The sequence below is a fragment of the Myxocyprinus asiaticus genome, chromosome 1, assembly GCF_019703515.2.
Source record: "Myxocyprinus asiaticus isolate MX2 ecotype Aquarium Trade chromosome 1, UBuf_Myxa_2, whole genome shotgun sequence".
Lineage (NCBI taxonomy): Eukaryota > Metazoa > Chordata > Actinopteri > Cypriniformes > Catostomidae > Myxocyprinus > Myxocyprinus asiaticus.
The window spans coordinates 12,243,298-12,263,585 of NC_059344.1; the positions used below are offsets into that span (position 1 = coordinate 12,243,298).

At 38.3% G+C, this 20,288-nt stretch overlaps 1 protein-coding gene across 2 annotated transcripts in view; it reads left to right on the top strand.

The window, feature by feature from the left end:
• The window catches only part of LOC127445501 (diacylglycerol lipase-alpha-like), a 92,628-nt gene that overhangs the window by 37,345 nt on the left and 34,995 nt on the right, over positions 1-20,288 (top strand). For both annotated transcript variants that reach the window (XM_051705633.1, XM_051705642.1), the window contains exons 2-4: positions 14,188-14,289; positions 16,062-16,273; positions 18,757-18,858. In XM_051705633.1, the coding sequence (XP_051561593.1) occupies positions 14,195-14,289; positions 16,062-16,273; positions 18,757-18,858 (409 nt within the window). In that variant the 5' untranslated portion in view covers positions 14,188-14,194. The remainder of the gene's footprint in view (positions 1-14,187; positions 14,290-16,061; positions 16,274-18,756; positions 18,859-20,288) is intronic.

Genomic DNA, 20,288 nt, shown 5'->3' on the forward strand with positions numbered 1-20,288 from the left:
AGTTTGCCGGGCCTGAAAATCGGTGCGGGATTGCGGGTTTTGCGCACAATTTCAATCATGCATGCAAGTTCTACGTTCATAATGCAGAAAATTCCCGCACGCACTTTTATTCACTTTACAGTGCATCTGCAAATTAGTAAGCCAATAGATACAGAATCAAAATCAAATCAATAAACTTGTTTTTGTATCAAACTGTAATTCCAGAAGCTGCGTGAGTAAATTCTCTCTCTCTCTCTCTCTCTCTCTCTCTCTCTCTCTCGTAGCTGTCAGCAGTGCAACCTAACTCTAACAGCGTTTGAACGCGTGCTGTCACGTAGTTACTGAACTTAAGATTTTAAAGATGTATAAATCTTTCTAAACCAGTTAATTCAACATGCAAATGATATTATACAGCGTCTCCGTAAGCGAGTGAAACAATAAAACTCTATCGTTCCTGTTCATAATCAACAAAGTTGTTAACGTTGCAAGCACGTGACGGAGAACGATTTTCATATCTTGACGCTCCCTCAGTAGTCATAATACATCACATTTGCAAGAAAGGCAGAAATAGCAAATATGCTTTTGTGTAATGTACCAGCTGCATGGTGAAGAGAGACACTTAAACACCTGTTACATCTCTCATTTCCATCTCTAGTTCCATCCAGGGTTGAAAAGTATCGGGGTTCTGGGCAAAAAAAAAAGAAGAAAAAAAATTCACCTGCAATCTGATATAGTTCCAAATATATCCATCGCGATCTTCTTTTGAATTTTCGCTGAAAATTATTTGTTTCATTCTGTCCGTTGTGCAGATGTTGCAGAGTCAGTGGTGGATGCTTGTGCCATAAACTCACACAGACGGGCACTCTGTCTGCTCCTCATCATTTCGCTTCAGAGATAAAAATACCAAATGTTACAATGTAGTTAATAATAATATATAAAAGATATGTATTTATATACATACTGGCAGCCAAAAGTTTGGAATAATGTACAGATTTTGCTCTTATGGAAAGAAATTTGATACTTTTATTCACCAAAGTGGCATTCAACTGATCACAATGTAAAAAAAAAAAGTCCTCCACGTGCAGCAATGACAGCTTTGCAGATCCTTGGCATTCTAGCTGTCAGATTGTCCAGATACTCAGGTGACATTTCACCCCACACTTCCTGTAGCACTTACCATAGATGTGGCTGTCTTGTCGGGCACTACTCACGCACCTTACAGTCTAGCTGATCCCACAAAAGCTCAATGGGGTTAAGATCCAGAGCACTCTTTTCCAATTATCTGTTGTCCAATGTCTGTGTTTCTTTGCCCACTCTAACATTTTCTTTTTTTTTTTTCTGTTTCAAAAGTGCCTTTTTCTATGCAATTCTTCCCATAAGGCCTGCACCCCTGAGTCTTCTCTTTACTGTTGTACATGAAACTGGTGTTGAACGGGTAGAATTCAATGAAGCTGTCAGCTGAGGACATGTGAGGCGTCTATTTCTCAAACTAGAGACTGTGATGTACTTATCCTCTTGTTTAGTTGTACATCTGTACTCTTTCTTTCCTTGTTAGAGCCAATAGACCTTTGTCTTTGAAGACTGTAGTGTACACCTTTGGATGACATCTTCTGTTGTTTAGCAATTTCAGCATTCATTCCTCAAACGATTGACTGAGTTTCTAGTGAAAGCTGTTTCTTTTTTGCAATTTTTGACCTGATATTGACCTTAAGACATGCCAGTCTATTGCATACTGTGGCAACTCAAAAACAAACACAAAGACAATGATAAGCTTCATTTAACAAACCAAATAGCTTTCAACAGTATTTGATATAATGGCAAGTGATTTTCTAGTACCAAATTAGCGATTTAGCATGATTACTCAAGGATAAGGTGTTGGAGTGATGGCTGCTTGAAATGGGGCCTGTCTAGATTTGATCAAAAATGACTTTTTTCAAATAGTGATGGTGCTGTTTTTTTACATCAGTAATGTCCTGACTATACTTTGTGATCAATTGAATGCCACTTTGGTGAATTTAAGTACCAATTTTCTTCTGAAACAGCTAAATCTGCACATTATTCTGAACTTTTGGCCACGTGTGTGTGTGCTACACAAGTGCATCTTAAATTTTTTTTGGATATCATGGAAAAGTGTAATTTTTTTTTTCTGTAAATTAATTCAAAAAGTGGGTCTTTCATATATTCTAGATTCATTACACATAGTGACATTTTAAATATTTGTTTTTGTTGTAATCTTGATGATTACGGCTTATAGCTCATGGAAATCAAAAATCCAGTACCTCAAAGTATTGGAATAAAGAGTTTATAATACAGAAATGTTGACCTTCTGAAAAGTGTGTTAATTTATGCACTCAATACTTGGTCGGGGCTCTTTTTGCACGAATTACTGCAAATAGTTATTGCTCAGTGGTCCAAAGTCCTCTTTTCAGATGAAAGTAAATTTTGCATTTGATTTGGAAATCAAGGTTCCAGAGTCTGGAGGAAGAGTGGAGAGGCACAGAATCCAAGTTGCTTGAAGTCCAGTGTGAAGTTTCCACAGTCAGTGATGATTTGGGGTGCCATGTCATCTGCTGGTGTTGGACCACTGTGTTTTCTCAAGTCGAGAGTGAATGCAGCCATCTACCAGGAGATTTTAGAGCACTTCATACTTCCATTTGCTGACAAGCTTTATGGAGACGCTGATTTCCTTTTCCAGCAGGACTTGGCACCTGCCCACAGTGCCAAAACTACTAGTAAGTGGTTTGCTGACCATGGTATTACTGTGCTTGACTGGCCAGCCAACTCGCCTGACCTGAACCCCATAGAGAATCTATGGGGTATTTTCAAGCGGAAAATGAGACACCAGACCCAACAATACAGACGAGCTGAAGGCAGTTATCAAAGCAAACTGGGCTTCCATAACACCTCAGCAGTGCCACAGGCTAATTGCCTCCACGCCGCATTGATGCAGTAATTCGTGCAAAAGGAGCCCCGACCAAGTATTGAGTGTATAAATTAACACTTTTCAGAAGGTCGACATTTCTGTATTATAAATTCTTTATTCTAATATTTGAGATACTGGATTTTTGATTTCCATGAGCTGTAAGCTGTAATCATCAAGATAAAAACAAAAAAAGGCTTGAAATATTTCACTTTGTGTAATGAATCTAGAATATATGGAAGTTTTTGTATTAAATTACAGAAAAAAATTTACTTCTCTAGATATTCTAATTTGCTCCTGAGATGCACCTGTGTGTGTGTGTGTGTGTGTGTGTGTGTGTGTGTGTGTGTGTGTGTGTATTTGGATGTTAAATTGCCTTTGATGTTCAATAAAACGTTATTAATGATACAGTAATAATTTTACAGAATATTAACCACTTTTGGTGTATGAATTGTATCTCTTATGTTCATTGTTAAATGTTTATTTTTGCATTGTTTTATTCAGTTGGCATGAAGGAGGTGCTAATTTTTATATATATTCAATAACAATGCACATTATGCAATGTAGAGATCATGCAACTTTGTAAGTATTGAAACATGCCATTTAAAAATTGAATCAATTGTTTAAGGTATTTGACATAAAAGGATGACAGAGTCATAAGGTTACCAGAAAATGTTTGTTATAATGCAACATTTACTTTCATTTACAGCCCTCAATCAAGTTAGATTTTTCGCCCTTCGCAGGAAAACGTTTGGGCACCTCTGCCCTAAAGCCTATAGTATACTTCGGTTTTGAAGCTAACGCTGTTAAACTAACTAAAGTATCTCCATTCAGTTGAACCTTTGAAAGTATACTTCATTTGACTGTGCATACATACACAGGTGGTTGGCACATACACGCTACGACTTCCATTAGATACTAGGCTATTTCTCTTGAGGAGTTCAGACCCATAAAGGTGTATTTATATTGCTTCAGACTCAAGTTATACAAATGCAGGTATCTTCTGATCTCTTCACACACGCTTCCTGACAGCAACAGCCCATTGGTGAGTGTTTCCACCTTGTGGACCCACAAATTATTGCAGGTGCATGCGCATACTGCGCATTCTGAGTGTGCGCTAGAAAAATCGTGCTGCACGTGTTCAGTGCTCGAAGACTATGCTGATCGTTATTTGTCATTATCGCCAAATCCTTTTTACATTAACTGGCAAATACATTACTGCCTTAACTATGGGCAAGATTTTAGAAAGGCACATTACCTACAAGAGTAGCCTAAAATTATTTGCTAAATACAGTTCTGCTCAAAAGTTTGCATACCCTTTAAGAATTGGTAACATATGTACCATTTTTAAAGAAAACATGAGTGAGCAGGCAAAACACATTTCTTTTATTTCTTATGGGATTCATATTCAACTGTAGGTCATAACAGAATGGCACAATTATAATACAAAACATGGCATACAAAGAAGAAAAATGAAATTACCCCTGTTCAAAAGTCTGCATACCCTTAGTTCTTAATACGGTGTATTGCCCCCTTTAGCATCAATGACAGCGTGCAGTCTTTTGTAATAGTTGTCTATGAGGCCCCAAATTCTTGCAGGTGGTATAGCTGCCCAATCGTCTTGGCAAAATTCCTCCAAGTCATGCAAAGTCTTTGGTTGTCTTGCATAAACCGCACGTTTGAGATCTCCCCAGAGTTGCTCGATGATATTAAGGTCAGGAGACTGTGATGGCCACTCCAGAACCTTCACCTTTTTCTGCTGTAACCACTGGAGGGTCAACTTGGCCTTATGCTTAGGGTCATTGTCATGCTGGAAAGTCCAAGAGCATCCCACGCTCAGCTTTCGTGCAGAAGAATGCAAATTGTCTGCCAGTATTTTCTGATAACATGCTGCATTCATCTTACCATCAGTTTTCACAAGATTACCTGAATTCACACTCCCCCAAAACATCAGTGAGCCACCACCATCCTTCACAGTGGGGATGGTATTCTTTTCACTATAGGCCTTGTTGACCCCTCTCCAAACATAGTGCTTAAGGTTGTGACCATAAAGCTCTATTTTGGTCTCATCACTCCAAATTACAGTGTGCCAGAAGCTGTGAGGCATGTCAAGGTGTTGTCGGGCATATTGTAACCGGGCTTTTTTTGTGGCATTGGTGCAGTAAAGGCTTCTTTCTGGCAACTCGACCTTACAGCTCATTTTTGTTCAAGTATCGTCGTATTGTGCTCCTTGAAACAACCACACCGTCTTTTTCCAGAGCAGCCTGTATTTCTCCTGAGGTTACCTGTGGGTTTTTCTTTGTATCCTGAACAATTCTTCTGGCAGTTGTGGCTGAAATCTTTCTTGGTCTACCTGACCTTGGCTTGGTATCAAGAGATCCCCGAATTTTCCACTTCTTAATAAGTGATTGAACAGTACTGACTAGCATTTTCAAGGCTTTGGATATCTTTTTATATCCTTTTCCATCTTTATAAAGTTCCATTACCTTGTTACGCAGGTCTTTTGACAGTTCTTTTCTGCTCCCCATGGCTCAGTATTTAGCCTGCTCAGTGCACCCACGTGAGAGCTAACAAACTCATTGGCTATTTATACACAGACACTAATTGCAATTTTAAAAGCCACAGGTGTGGAAAATTAACCTTTTAATTGCCATTTAAACCAGTGTGTGTCACCTTGTGTGTCTGTAGCAAGGCCAAACATTGAATGGTATGTAAACTTTTGATCAGGGCCATTTGGGTGATTTCTATTACCATTATGATTTAAAAAGGAGCCAAACAACTATGTGATAATAAATGGCTTCATATGATCACTATCCTTAAATAAGAGTTTTTTTGCATGATCAGTCATATTTTCAAAATCAATGCCAAAATTTCACAATTTCTGCCAGGATATGCAAATTTTTGAGCACAACTGTAGATATTTGACATTGGTTAACATTTACCCAATTGCTCGCACAGTCTAGTCTGGCTGTATAAGGAAAGTCATTTCAAAGGCAGAGCAAGTTTTTACATTTTGATGAAGGATTACAAAGACAAACTTTTTCTTTAGATAATATGCACTAATCATGCACAATTCTACCAGGAACATGTGTGAAGAAAGTAAATCAGGTCAATTTTGATTTCACGTTGACTTTAACCAATGCTCCACACAACCCGCAAAAATACACGCATAACAGGGGAAGTGTATTGCCAGGGCATATTCACCCCAATCCATAAAAAGAACAACAAAACATGTGGTCATCACATCCTGTATTATCATGCATCGGCCATCTAGATTTGTCTCCAAAACACAGTCAAACAAAGCCATCATATTGTGTACTCTGAAACTACCTGTTGGCCATGTTTTCCATTTAAATCTATTGATTTATGATTTCTGTTGTAATTAGAGCAATCTTGCCAGACCATGAAAGTTTTCTGGGTCGGAACGTTATGCTCTCTGGACTGGAAGTTGTTTCCATGGAAACCATCTGTAGCCCATGTTCACTGACAACCAAAAGATGTATATCTCATACAAATATAAACAAAAAAGTCCTTTAAAATAAAGTATTAATATGTATTTTACCTTGCATAGTTTTGTTAATTTCACCTGTGTTCCAAAGCAGTGGTTCTCTCTTAACCTTTTTGACCCCAAGGCCTCCTGTTGTCCTACTAAATATTTGAAGGCCCCGTCCCCCCTGAAACTAGTAGCTTCAATTAAAATAATTTATCACAATTAATTTAGTGATTCCAGAAGTTATAGTAAATGTCAGTTTATATGTTATATGCCTATATACAGTTGTGCTCAAAAGTTTGCATACCCTTGGAGAATTGGTAACATATGTACCATTTTTAAAGAAAACATGAGTGAGCAGGCAAAACACATTTTTTATTTCTAATGGGATTCACCTTTTTCTGCTGTAACCACTGGAGGGTCAACTTGGCCTTGTGCTTAGGGTCATTGTCATGCTGGAAAGTCCAAGAGCGTCCCATGCGCAGCTTTCGTGCAGAAGAATGCAAATTGTCTGCCAGTATTTTCTGATAACATGCTGCATTCATCATGCCATCAATTTTCACAAGATTCCTCATGCCTTTAGAGCTCACACACCCCCAAAACATCAGTGAGCCACCACCATGCTTCACAGTGGGGATGGTATTCTTTTCACTATAGGCCTTGTTAACCCCTCTCCAAACCTAGCGCTTATGGTTGTGACCATAAAGCTCTATTTTGGTCTCGTCACTCCAAATTACAGTGTGCCAGAAGCTGTGAGGCGTGTCAAGGTGTTGTCGGGCATATTGTAACCGGGCTTTTTTGTGGCATTGGCACAGTAAAGGCTACTTTCTGGCAACTCGACCATGCAGCTCATTTTTGTATCGTCGTATTGTGCTCCTTGAAACAACCACACTGTCTTTTTCCAGAGCAGCCTGTATTTCTCTTGAGGTTACCTGTGGGTTTTTCTTTGTATCCTGAACAATTCTTCTGGCAGTTGTGGCTGAAATCTTTCTTGGTCTACCTGATCTTGGCTTGGTATCAAGAGATCCCCGAATCTTCCACTTCTTAAGTGATTTGAACAGTATCTTTTTTTACATGATCAGTCATATTTTCAAAATCAATGCCAAAATTTCACAATTTCTGCCAGGGTATGCAAATTTGAGCACAACTGTATGCCAATATGTTAGCCTTTTGAATTAAGTTAAATATTTGAATGAATATTTGAATATAACTTAAGTGATTTTTTTTTTTTCTTTTTTTTGTCATATTGAGGCCCCCTTGTATGTTTGCTGAGGCCCCCTAAGGGGCACCGCACCTCTGGTTGAGAATCACTGGCCTAAAGCAAACGCAAACATTTTTTTTTTGATAGAAATAGCTCACACGTAACAGGTTAAACTGGCCGCTTCTACTGTACTGTGCAAAAGTATTTGGCACATAAGATGGTTATTTATATCTTCAGCTGTAGTGTGTCAATAGGTAATATACATTTTAGACTCCCTAACATTCCTTCTGCAAATAGAATAGAAGAACAGGTACAGTCATGGGGGAAAAAAAAGTACACCCTCCTTGAATTCTATGGTTTTACGTATCAGGACATAATAAAAACCTTAGCAGGTCTTAAAATTAGGTAAATACAACCTCAGATGAACAACAACACATGACATATTACACCATGTCATGATTTATTTAACAAAAATAAAGCCAAAATGGAGAAGCCATGTGTGAAAAACTAAGTATACCTTATGACTCAATAGATTGTAGAATGACCTTTAGCAGCAATAACTTAAAGTAATCGTTTTCTGTATGACTTAATCAGTCTCTCACATCGTTGTGGAGGAATTTTGGCATACTCTACTTTACAACGTTGCTTCAGTTCATTGAGGTTTGCGGGCATTTGTTTATGCACAGCTCTCTTAAGATCCCACCACAGCATTTCAATCGGGTTGAGGTCTGGACTTTGACTGGGCCATTGCAACACCTTGATTCTTTTCTTTTTCAGCCATTCTGTTGTAAATTTGCTGATTTGATTGGGATCATTGTCCTGTTGCATGACCCAATTTCGGCCAAGCTTTAGCTGTCAGACAGATGGCCTCGCATTTGACTCTAAAATACTTTGGCATACAGAGGAGTTCATGGTCGACTCAATGACTGCAATGTGCCCAGGTCCTGTGGCTACAAAACAAGCCCAAATCATCACCCCTCCACCACCGTGCTTGACAGTTGGTATGAGGTGTCTGTGCTGATATACTGCGTTTGGTTTTCGCCAGACGTGGCGCTGTGCATTATGGCCAAACATCTCCACTTTGGTCCCGACTGTCCAAAGGACATTGTTCCAGAAGTCTTGTGGTTTGTTCAGATGCAACTTTGCAAACCTAAGCCGTGCTGCCATGTTCTTTTATAGAGAGAAGAGGATTTCTCCTGCAACCCTTCCAAACAAACCATACTTGTTCAGTCTTTCTCTAATTGTACTGTCATTAACTTTAACATTTAACATGCTGACTGAGGCCTGTAGAGTCTGAGATTTAACTCTTGGGTTTTTTGCAATTTCTCTGAGCATTGCATGGTCTGACCTTGGGGTGAATTTGCTGGAACGTCCAATCCTGGGAAGATTGGCAACTGTCTTGAATGTTTTCCACTTGTGAATAATCTTTCTCACTGTAGAAAGATGGACTTTAAATTGTTTGGAAATGGCCTTTATAACCCTTCCCAGATTGATGGGCAGCAACAATAGCTTCTCTAAGATCATTGCTGATGTCTTTCCTCCTTGGCATTGTGTTAACACACACCTGAATGCTCCAGACCAGCAAACTGCTAAAACTTCAGCTTTTATAGAGGTGGTCACACTTGCTGATGATCAGTTAATCAAGGGCATTTGATAAGCAGCACCTGGCTTCTATTTAGCCTCTTAAGGCTTTATTTTTGGTAAATAAATCATGACACGGTGTAATATGTCATGTGTTGTTGTTAATCTGAAGTTGTATTTACCTAATTTTAAGACCTGCTAAGGACCAGATGATTTTTATTATGTCCTGATATGTAAAACCATAGAATTCAAGGAGGGTGTACTTTTCTGCAACAGATGTCATGGCCCCCACAGAGACCCCCACTGAACATCGTGTCAGTCTGAGATTACATAAAGAGACAGAAGCAATTGAGAAAGCCGAAATAGATAGAAGAACTGTGGTGAAATCTCCAAGAAGCTTGGAACATCCTATCTGCCAACAACCAAGAAAGGTGTACCTAGGAGAATTGGTGCAGTTTCAAAGGCAAAGGTGGTCACACTGAATATTGATTTTAGTTTTTTGTTTTTATGTTTACTAGACTTTGGATGATGTTAATTGAAAAATGAAAACTATTTGTCATTATTTTTGAAGAAATCCTCACTATGCAACATTTTTCTCAAGTGCCTAAAACTTTTGCATAGTATTTTATGTTTCTTGTTTACTGCACAAAACACTTATAGTTTTAATTACATCAATAATTGTGGAGTGACTCTTATACTTTAAACACACAGAATGATAATTCAGGGAATTCACTCCTACAATTAAAAATGGCTGTCACAGTCCCAAAACTTTGCAGTGTGTACAGTATGTGCAGTGGTCTTTTGACTTCGCCCAGGACACCAAAGCAACTGCATTGCAACACACCACTCTTTTCTTTTGTTAAAATGTAGTTGGAAAGTATGCCTTAAGATACCATGTGTAAACTCTCACTCCCATTGCTCTTCGCTGGTATTTATTTTACATCGACATTCTCTTGGCTCACTTTCTCTTCCTCTTCGCCTTTCCTTTTCTCTTTCATAATTTCTTTCACTCCTCTCTTTCTCACATTCTCTCGCTAGCTGATTTGTCTTTTCCCCCTTGTGTGACATATTCATTTTTTAACTAAAATATTAGGTGCATTTTGAGTCTCTGATGCATGATTATGGAAAATATTAATTTAAGGAACAGTTCACCCAAAAAATATAATTGTCATTTTTAACTTTTAATGTACTCATGTCGTTCCAAACGTGTATGTTATTGTGTTTTCCATGGAGCACAAAACTAGAGATTTCGAAGAATCTTCATGCAGCTCTTTTCCGCACAACAACAGTTAAAATTGACTACAGCTGTCTAGCTTGTGGCATATTCCAAGTCTTATGAAGCCATATGATAGCTTTGTGTGAGGAACAGATTGAAATGTACGATGTAATTTACTGACAGTTTTCCACTCGGTCAAAGCTCTGAAATCTTTCAGCTACAGATAAAAAATAGTCACCACTGGTCCAAGACACTATAGGTTCTCGTGTGCCTTAACCGAACGTAGTGTGCCAGTTCAAATATGCGGAATGGAGAATTAGGTTTTAGAGCTGCAATTGATAAATTAACTTCGGTCATATATTACAGTAATGTTAATGTTGTGGAGTTTGGAATAGCCAACATGATCACACAGGAAGTCGGCATGTTGTTTCTGAGATATTTGTACCCTAGAATTGGCCACATTATGCTGACTTGCTGACAAGCGGCATCTCCTATCAGACATTTTTGTACCGGCTCAAGCTTGTCTACCTTCCCTTGTAGCGTGACCGGAAGCATGTTGCGTCAGCAGCGTAGGAGACCCATTCGCGTTCCATGTCGAAAGCATGAAGTAATTGCATCCGCTTAATCGGTGATGAGCGTGATTTGCAGGGGTGGAAAGAGTATTGAAAAATCATACTCAAGTAAAAGTACTGTTACTTCCCAAACAATTTAGAGTGATTAAAAGAACCAGTCCAAAAAACTACTCGAGTAAGAGTAAAAGAGTAACTCATTTAAAAGTACTCTTGAGTAGTGAGTATTGAGTACTGAGCTGCGAAAGCTAGCACCGTTATAATAAACACTGTATGCTGCAATTTAAAAATGTAGCACACATACCGTAATTTACATTCCCTTCTATGGCTGGTTATGGAAATGTATTTTATAGGTATTTTTGACTGGCAACTTTTAAAATGCATCACTTATCTACAAAAAAACACTAAATGAATCTGATTCCCAAAAAATAAAAGGGCAACATGATTAGAGAAATTAAAAGATGAAAAGGTTATTTTCAATACACCGATCACCATTTTAAATCATCATGTATGAAACAATTACATTAAAATCAATTTATGTGTAGGGTCTAATGCCCTTAATGCCGACAGAGCGAGTTATTTTTGTGCCTAAAACATGTTCAAAACAATGCAAGGAATGCAAAAAATGCTAAAAGAAGCAGGGTTACTTGGCGCGTCATGTCCCGCACAATAGAGGAGGTAGAGCAGGGGTGGGAAAAGTTGTTTGGTACAGGGGCCACATCGGGCTTTAAAGGAATAATTCGCCCAAATTTACTCCCCTTTATGCCATCACAGATGTGTATGACTTTCTTTCTTCAGCAGAACACAAATGAAGATTTTTAGAAGAATATCTCGGCTCGGATCAATAAGTCAATTTTTACTATAAATTCTCCTCTCTGTCCAGTCAATCTCCACTTCTGAATTACTTCTGAAGTCATGGATTTAACCACTGGAGTTGTATGGATTACCTTTATGCTTCCTTTATGTGCTTTTTGGAGTGTCAGCATTTTGGCACCCATTCACCTGCATTGTATGGACCTACAGAGCTGAAATATTCATCTGAAAATCTTCATTTGTGTTCTGCAGAAGAAAGAAAGTCATACATGGGATGAAATGAGGGCGAGTAAATGATGAGAGAATTTTCATTTTTGGGTGAACTATTCTTTTAAATAGCACTGTACGTGGGGGGCCACATTGAACTCCTTTTGAGATACAGTGTTCCACATTGATTTAGTTCTTGTATCTTAAGCCCAGAAATAGTTGTGTTCTCATTCTAATGCATGATGCACAATTTTCTGAAGTGTATTTGTGATTGATTGATTAGGACTATTTTGCCTGAAGTATTGCTCTATAAAAGTTGATACTTTTCTATCAGGCAATAGAAAAAACTCGATAAAGGCTAAGCATAATTCTAAAATATTTTATCATCTCTACTTTCCTGGTAATTTATTATACAACACAATCTCTACATCAGGGGTCGGTATTATAAAAAACAAAAAACTAACAATAATATGAAAAAATATTATTAATATTAAAAATGTCACTGTTTTATTATATTAAATTAATACTTTTAAAGCTACTAAAGTTATTCAGGCAAAAGCAGTGAGGGGTTTTCTTGTTATTGTTGTTTGATTAATAGCCTGTTAATGACATATTAGACAATGGTCTTTTCGGTTACCCTTCAAGTCCGACATTGATACAAATATGCTTTTTTGTCCCTCTGTTTACGTTCACTTTAGACATAACCGACTGTGTTTACATTAATGCCTCACCAAGATGGGCATTGGCGGAATTATGAAGTGTATTTGATCGTTTAGGCACGTACCCGCATTAACACTCTGAGCACAAGCGCATGTATAGCGCACAAATAAGCTGCCAGTCAGTCAAAAAGCGCGTAGCTACAGACGCCAGGAAATAAAAAAAGTCAATCTTTTATATTTTATCTAGATCAACCAACCAGTGGTTGTCTTGCTATCGCGATCGATGTAATGAACACCCCTGGTCTAGATGTAGAACATAGGCTAAGTATAGAAAATTACTCAATTTTATCATCGATATCAAGGACATCATTTTTTTTTTTCGAGATTGTTTTATCACCCATCCCTATTGATAACATTGCATTAATCTCTCACAACAACCCAATAATCTCAGTGATAGATGGCTAATTTACAGGCTACGTTATAGACACAGAATCTAGTAAGCAGAAATATGAAATTTACTTTGTTTTTTAAAATTAGAGGCAGGATTAATGCTGATATCAGGCTTGAGCAAGCTAAACTTTCGACACGATCAAGCAATTGGCCTTTTTCACTGCGAAAAGCCCTTTCAGGTGTTGAACTGCTGTTTGAGGCATAGTCCACATCCATAATAGTTGGCATCCGATCTATAGCTGCTGTTAAAATTTTCTATGTGTGATTTGATTTGATGGGAGTCACGGGACTCTTGTAGACAGTCACGTTGATGGATAAAAATAAAATTGGGACAGGGAAGTAGTGAACACAGGTGGTGGGAAAATAGCGCAGTGAAAGTACAGTTACAGCACTTAAAATGTATTCAAGTAAAAGTATACCATTTTTAAACTACTTAATTACTACTGGGGAAAACTACAGTTACATGTATTTACGTATTTAGTAATTACAGTAACATGAGTATTTGTAATTTGTTACTTTACACCCCTGGTGATTTGGATTAACATTTTACTCCACTGATGTTTAGGTTTAGGTTTGGGGTTTAGGTCGGGGGGTACAGTTTATAAAATACGCTTTCCTCTTCACCGTTTTACATCCTGTACAGCTGCAAACAACTCGTTTCACAACTCTCTTTTGGCGCCCCTCTGTGGACATTTCACATAGAAAATGGAGCCCACATATGTCCAACAACACTTACTGCTTTGCACACTGGGGGCAATGTTTCGCATTTCGGTAAGCACAGACCAATTTTAGCTAAAGAAAAGTAAACCTACTGTTTCCGATTTCATTGTGACATCAGTCTGGAAATGTTTCTGCTGTACTGTTTTGAATAAAAGCCAAGAAGAATCAAGGATTGTCTTACTGTGATAGCATTTCCATGCTCTGTGTCTGTGTGTCTGTCTGTGTGTGTGGTAGTGTTCATGTGGTTGTGTTCGTGTTTCTCCTTTGCTCTTGCTCTTTTTTTCTCTCATGTCCTCTGAAGAAATGAAGAAGTGGTGAGCAAGAGCTCTGTATGTGAGTTGCACTTATAAATGTAGTGTGTTTTTATGTGTTTGTGTTTCAGGGCAGTGATGCCAGGCATGGTTCTGTTTCGGCGACGCTGGTCAGTAGGCAGTGATGACCTGGTGTTGCCGGCTTTCTTCCTGTTCATACTACACTGCATATGGTGAGTCTCTGTGTGTGTGTGTGTGTGTGTGTGTGTGTGTGTGTGTGTGTGTGTGTGTGTGTGTGTGTGTGTTGTATACAATATATTTTATCATGTGACATTTTTATTCATAAATGAAATATTCAAACCAGTAAGAAAATAAGTTGTTATAACCAGTCCTCGACACCATATCTTTATTGAAAGACTTATTTATTTATATTATGTATTTTTCCATACAATACATTAGGGGTTCCCGAACAATTGGTGTTCCCAAACCCAAATGACTCATATTTTTATTTTTTATTTATTTTTTTCCTCCTCTTTTCTCCCCAATTTGGAATGCCCAATTCCCAATGCGCTCCAAGTCCTCGTGGTGGCGTAGTGACTCGCCTCACTCCGGGTGGTGGAGGGCGAATCTCAGTTGCCTCCACGTCCGAGACGTAAATCCGCTCATCTTATCACATGGCTTGTTGAGCGCGTTACCGCAGAGACAGTGCGTGTGGAGGCTCACGGTATTCTCCGTGGCATCCACGCATGACACACCACGCGCCCCACCAAGAGCGAGAACCACATTATAGTGACCATGAGGAGGTTACCTCATGTGACTCTACCCTCCCTAGCAACTGGGCCAACTTGGTTGTTTAGGAGACCTGGCTGGAGTCACTCAGCACGCCTTGGATTTGAACTCACGACTCCAGGGGTGGTAGTCAGCGTCTTTGCTTGCTGAGCTACCCAGGCCCCCTCAAATTTTAAGTAATGTTGACCTTTCCAAAATTAAAATATTTGCATGTTCATTTTATAATTACATTTTAACCAACCTTTTTTGTTTTTCATATAATTCAGCATTGGCATTTCCCAACAAACCCCTTGCAGTTCCCTCGCAAACCCCTGTTTGTGAAAACCTACAGTACAATATGAAATTCTGTTTTTTTTTATTTTATTTTTTTTTATTTATTTATTTATTTTTATTTTTAGGCAAAGTGAATGCCTACTACAATGACCGTTGGGCTTCGTTCAAGAAACACAAGCAGAAAGAATTTGTCCCAGATCCATTCTTACTTGAACTGTCACATTCAGTTCAATGCGGTTATGTAGTACGTAAGAATGCGTTTACAACTGATTTACAAGTAAATTCTTCCTGGTTGTGTTTCATGAAAGAGGCCCATTACATGGAATTGCATCAACATCACAGAAACCACTAGACTGAGTTTTTCTGTTAAAGGATGTTATATTCTGGTATTTCATGCAGTCTTCCAGTCATGTCAGAATGATTGTATTTACAAGATGAATGCCACCAAAAGTCACAGTAACAAAACTCTAATTAAAATATTATGAGTGCAAAACTTTTGATGTTTCAATTAAAGAATTATTGTCAATGCTAATTAATATTAATAGCAACTTGCAATTGTTAATGTTCTTCGAACATTTTAGTTGTTAGGCACTTTATGTGCAGTGTTTAAAGAATAATGATTGAGCTTACCTGAAAACAATACTCATTGTTAAACTTAAACATAATTCTCTATAATTGCACAAGAATGCTAAAATACACATATAAAGCATCAGTTGCATGCCTAATTACTGTGCATCATTTGCTTTGTTTTGCTGTGCTACCACAAAATAGCTTCCTGTGTTTGTTGAGAAGTGAAAAAAGAGAGAAAGAATATGACATTTCCCAATATGTTATTTTATTCGAACCAAAACACATCACGCTGTGATCCTGACTTGTACGTAGGCACTTCCCTGGAGGTCCGCATCAGTGTTCATGTGATGTTGTGGTTGTATTCTCTCGGCAGGCTGGTGGTTCTGTCCGTGGTTCTGTTTGGGCTGCCGTACAGTTCAGAGCAGTCATGCTCAGTCACACTGGTGGATCACGGTCGGGGCTACCTTGGCATCCTGGTCAGCTGCCTGATCTGCGAGAGCGCCATCATGTGGTTAAGCATGAGAGGCAGCATCCTGTACACACAGCCCAGAGAAGCGGTGCAGTACGTGCTTTATATACGGCTGGGTAAGACAAACACTTGTTCATGTACCACAGAGACAACCCCAAAAGAGCTTTCATTAGTTTTCTCAGTACATGTGATCACATACGTAGGTTCAGTTCCAAAATCTAGCGAGCTGCCTACCTAGACAGCATTGTAAGGCATCATTAGTGAACTCCCGATGCAAAGGCTGGTTCAAACAGTAGACAACATAATTCTGCTGCCTTCAAAGATACATAATTTTGGTCAAATTCTAAGGCAGCATCACAGATATCCTTTACTGAGAAGGCAAGCCCATAAGGCATTGCGAGGAGCTTAGTGAAGAAAAATGTGAAAAGATGGTGGACGAAGCAAGAGAAAAGTCCCTTTAGAAATGTAATCAATTCAATACCAAAAGTATTAATTTTGATTTCAATCTAATTACAAATAGATTTTTTTTTTACCCAATGTTTGTGTGTGCTATGTGTTTTTATGCTTATCAGAGTATCATGTTGCTAGCTTAGCAACATGCTAACACAAAAATCTATATATCAATTGTGAGTCGAGTCTCCTGTGCACTTTGCGTGTGTTGCTGCCTATGTAGCATTCCACATACTGTATGTCATTTACAAGATTACATTTTCAGTCAGGATGATGCCTTAAAAGGCAGCTGCATGAGTAGGTAGTGGACATTAATGCAGCTAACTAGATTTTGGAACAGAGCCGTAGGCATTAGTAAAAATGGCAGTACAGAAAAAAAGATGCTTTGAATTTGCATGATTTAATCATTTAATTTGGTCCTACGTGAATCAATTAAGTTACATCAACATATTTTTTTTTCTTCTTGGTTAATTCAATCTTTCTCAGAAAACGTAATCTGTACTGTACACATATTTTTACCATAATAGAATAAAGTAATTTTTTAATTTTCAAATTAAGTAGCCTCAAAGTGATTTTATACTTAATTACTTAACTTAATACTTATAACATTTAATTACAACATGTTTACTCTCCCCATCATATCCAGCGCAAATCGTACTGGGAACTACAAATCCCCTGCCCAGTTTTAGTTATGTCTGCAAAAATGATTCATGTAGTCCCAGCACAAATGGAGTAAGTAAAATTCCATTTAGAAATTGAAGTTGTGACAAAATGTTCAAGAATTGTGTTGCATGGGGGGCCTGGGTAGCTCAGCAAGTAAAGACGCTGACTACCACACCTGGAGTCGCAAGTTCGAATGCATACTGGAGTTGAGTGACTCCAGTCAGGCTTCCTAAGCAACCAATTGGCCCAGTTGCTAGGGTGGGTAGAGTCACATTGAATTAACCTCTTCATGGTCGCTATAATGTGGTTCTCGCTCTCGGTGGGGCACGTGGTGAGTTGTGCGTGGATGTAGCGGAGAAAAGCGTGAAGCTTCCACACGCGCTAGGTCTCCACGGTAACGCGCTCAACAAGCCACGTGATAAGATGCTCGGATTGACAGTCTCAGACGCGGAGGCAACTGAGATTCGTCCTCCGCCACCCGGATTGAGGCGAGTCACTACGCCACCACGAGGACTTGGAGCGCATTGGGAATTGCGTGGACCCCCCCCCCATATAATTTAGTAAACCGAACAACCTGTGTTTTTTCAGTGTGCAGTACATCGCTTTGCATATGTAGTCAGGGAATGTTTTTTCTAGAAAAAAAGAAAGACAATCATTGACCTGCGCAGGAGTCCTTTCTCTGAAACATACATGCGGTTACCTGTACAGGATTAGGACCTATTCACACCAACAGCGACGCAATTCACTTGCTTTAAATCTATAACTCATCGAATTATGCAGGTTTCGCTTGCTCGAATGCGAAATAAAACTGTTACTAAAATGTAACTGGTATGTTATCACACTTGCTTACTGGCTTAAGTCAAAAGAGCCCACCCCCCAAGTCTCTGATTTTCTGGTCTCTCCTTCAATGTAAGTCTGTGGAATTTCTTCACCTGTTTTATTGTCCACCAGGCAAAATTTTTTTAATCTGATAGCTTCGAAAAGTAATATCTCACCTCAACAAACCACATGATTTTAGGTATTATTCATATCCGCAAGCATCGTAAATAAGAGTGGTATACTCTTATTGTTAGAAATAATAATAGTACAGCTGTTTTTATGAATAAGGCATCCCTTTCTTACAAAGGCAAACCTATGGCAACATTGAAACATTGGCTTTAGTGTGGATTTTGTAGTTACTGCAATTTTCACACTATTTTCTCTAAATCTGAGCATAGTTGAGCAAAATCTGTTACATGATGGATCAAAGTCTAGGAGACCCAATTTCAGGTCATACAGTAACTCAATTTTGACCAAATGTGTAGTTATAGCTCTCTGTTTCGACGACTGTTTGGAATACTGTTATTGACAAATGACCCAAAAGCTTATGTGAAAAGGATTGAATAGGGATTATTTAATTTTTTTTTAAAATAATTTCATACCAATTCATGCTCTTTGTGAATAGGCCTTAATTCTGACACTCTTGTTGTATTACTCATCTCTGCAGCCATCCTACTGGTGGAGCTGGTGTATGCAGTGGTGGGCATCACCTGGTTGGTGCAGTATTACCATCCTTGCTCTGACATTACAGCCAAGAACCTCACCCTGGGTAAGACACAGATACAAACAATAAATGACATGTAGGGGTGGGCAGTGTGACAGAAATATTTAATCACATATATTAGAATATAGTTACTTTTGATGGAAATTCAACAATCTTTTTTTCGAGGTACTGTGTGGAATCTGGACTCTTTATTGACGTGGTATTATATAGACTACTTGTTTGCAAAAATAAATAATTGGCTTTTATATTGTCATTGTACTAAAGCCAAAAGAAATTTTTAAAATATTATTTGGAAAATCTTTAATTTGACTATGTATATTCTTTCTGTTAGAGAAATGTTAGATGTATTAACCCAATTATAAAAATTTTTCAATTCAAATCAAATGTATTTGTATAGCACTTTTCACAAGAATTTTATTTTTTTAAAGCAGCTTAACAGAGAATAGTGAATTACAACCCTTCTTACAAAAAAGAAATATTTTTTCCTTAAAGGTGCAATATGTAATATATTTACTGTACTAAAGCATAAAATTATCATTATGTTATCAGAGATTTAGGAAACATGCTAAGTTGAAATACTGGCTTCTCCGATAATAATGCTACAGCCAGTATATTCTACTTTGAAATGTCCGTTCCAGGCCGAAATTTCTGTTTGTGTTTTGGCCTGTGATCCCACCCTCTGCCCATTTCCCAACAGTATGTCGACACCCCAGGTTGCCAGATCTGAAACAAGTTAGCAGACAACTGCTGCCGTGCTGCAGCCATGGAAGCCAGCAATACATCTAGCTAACAATGTCAGAGTTATAAAAAAATCCACATGAGCTGGTTTATAATTTGCAAACAATAAAAACATTGCAAACATTATACATTAGCTGATCAACTTACAGTGTAAGTCTTGTCGCTTGCCAGTTTGTCAGTTTGCTTGTTCCTGTTGCGTGTCCTCAACCTGGCAAACTGCATGAGCTAAGAGTCTGGGGAGGAGAAGGCGGGGGAGACAACTCTCAAATATTTTGAATTTGGACTGCAGTACCCATTTTAAACGCTTGATGTCAATGTTACATATTGCTCCTTTAATGTATTAAATTATTTGCAGATGTATTTGTATTTTTTACTATATTATAATATGGCTGTCAATAAAATAAAGTAATCAGGATTCATCATATGGTTTCCGAATGAATGGTAATAATATCAAATGATGTCCGGTTTGAAAACCCCTTTTTAAAGGTATGCCTGCAGTTGCATAACACCACATCTGACCAGCTACAGGTACAAGGCCGCAGGCCGAGTGCTGAAGATTTTAAATTTTAAAGAACTACTTAAGCAATGGATCAGAATCTGCCATTGCTGGTTCAAAACAAATAATGTATCCAAGCCTTTCAAAAACATCACTTTAGAACTACTAATATAATGGCTTGGGCTGTTTCTAACATGTTATTGGAGAAACAAGGGTGTGTGTGTGTGTATGTGTGTGTGTG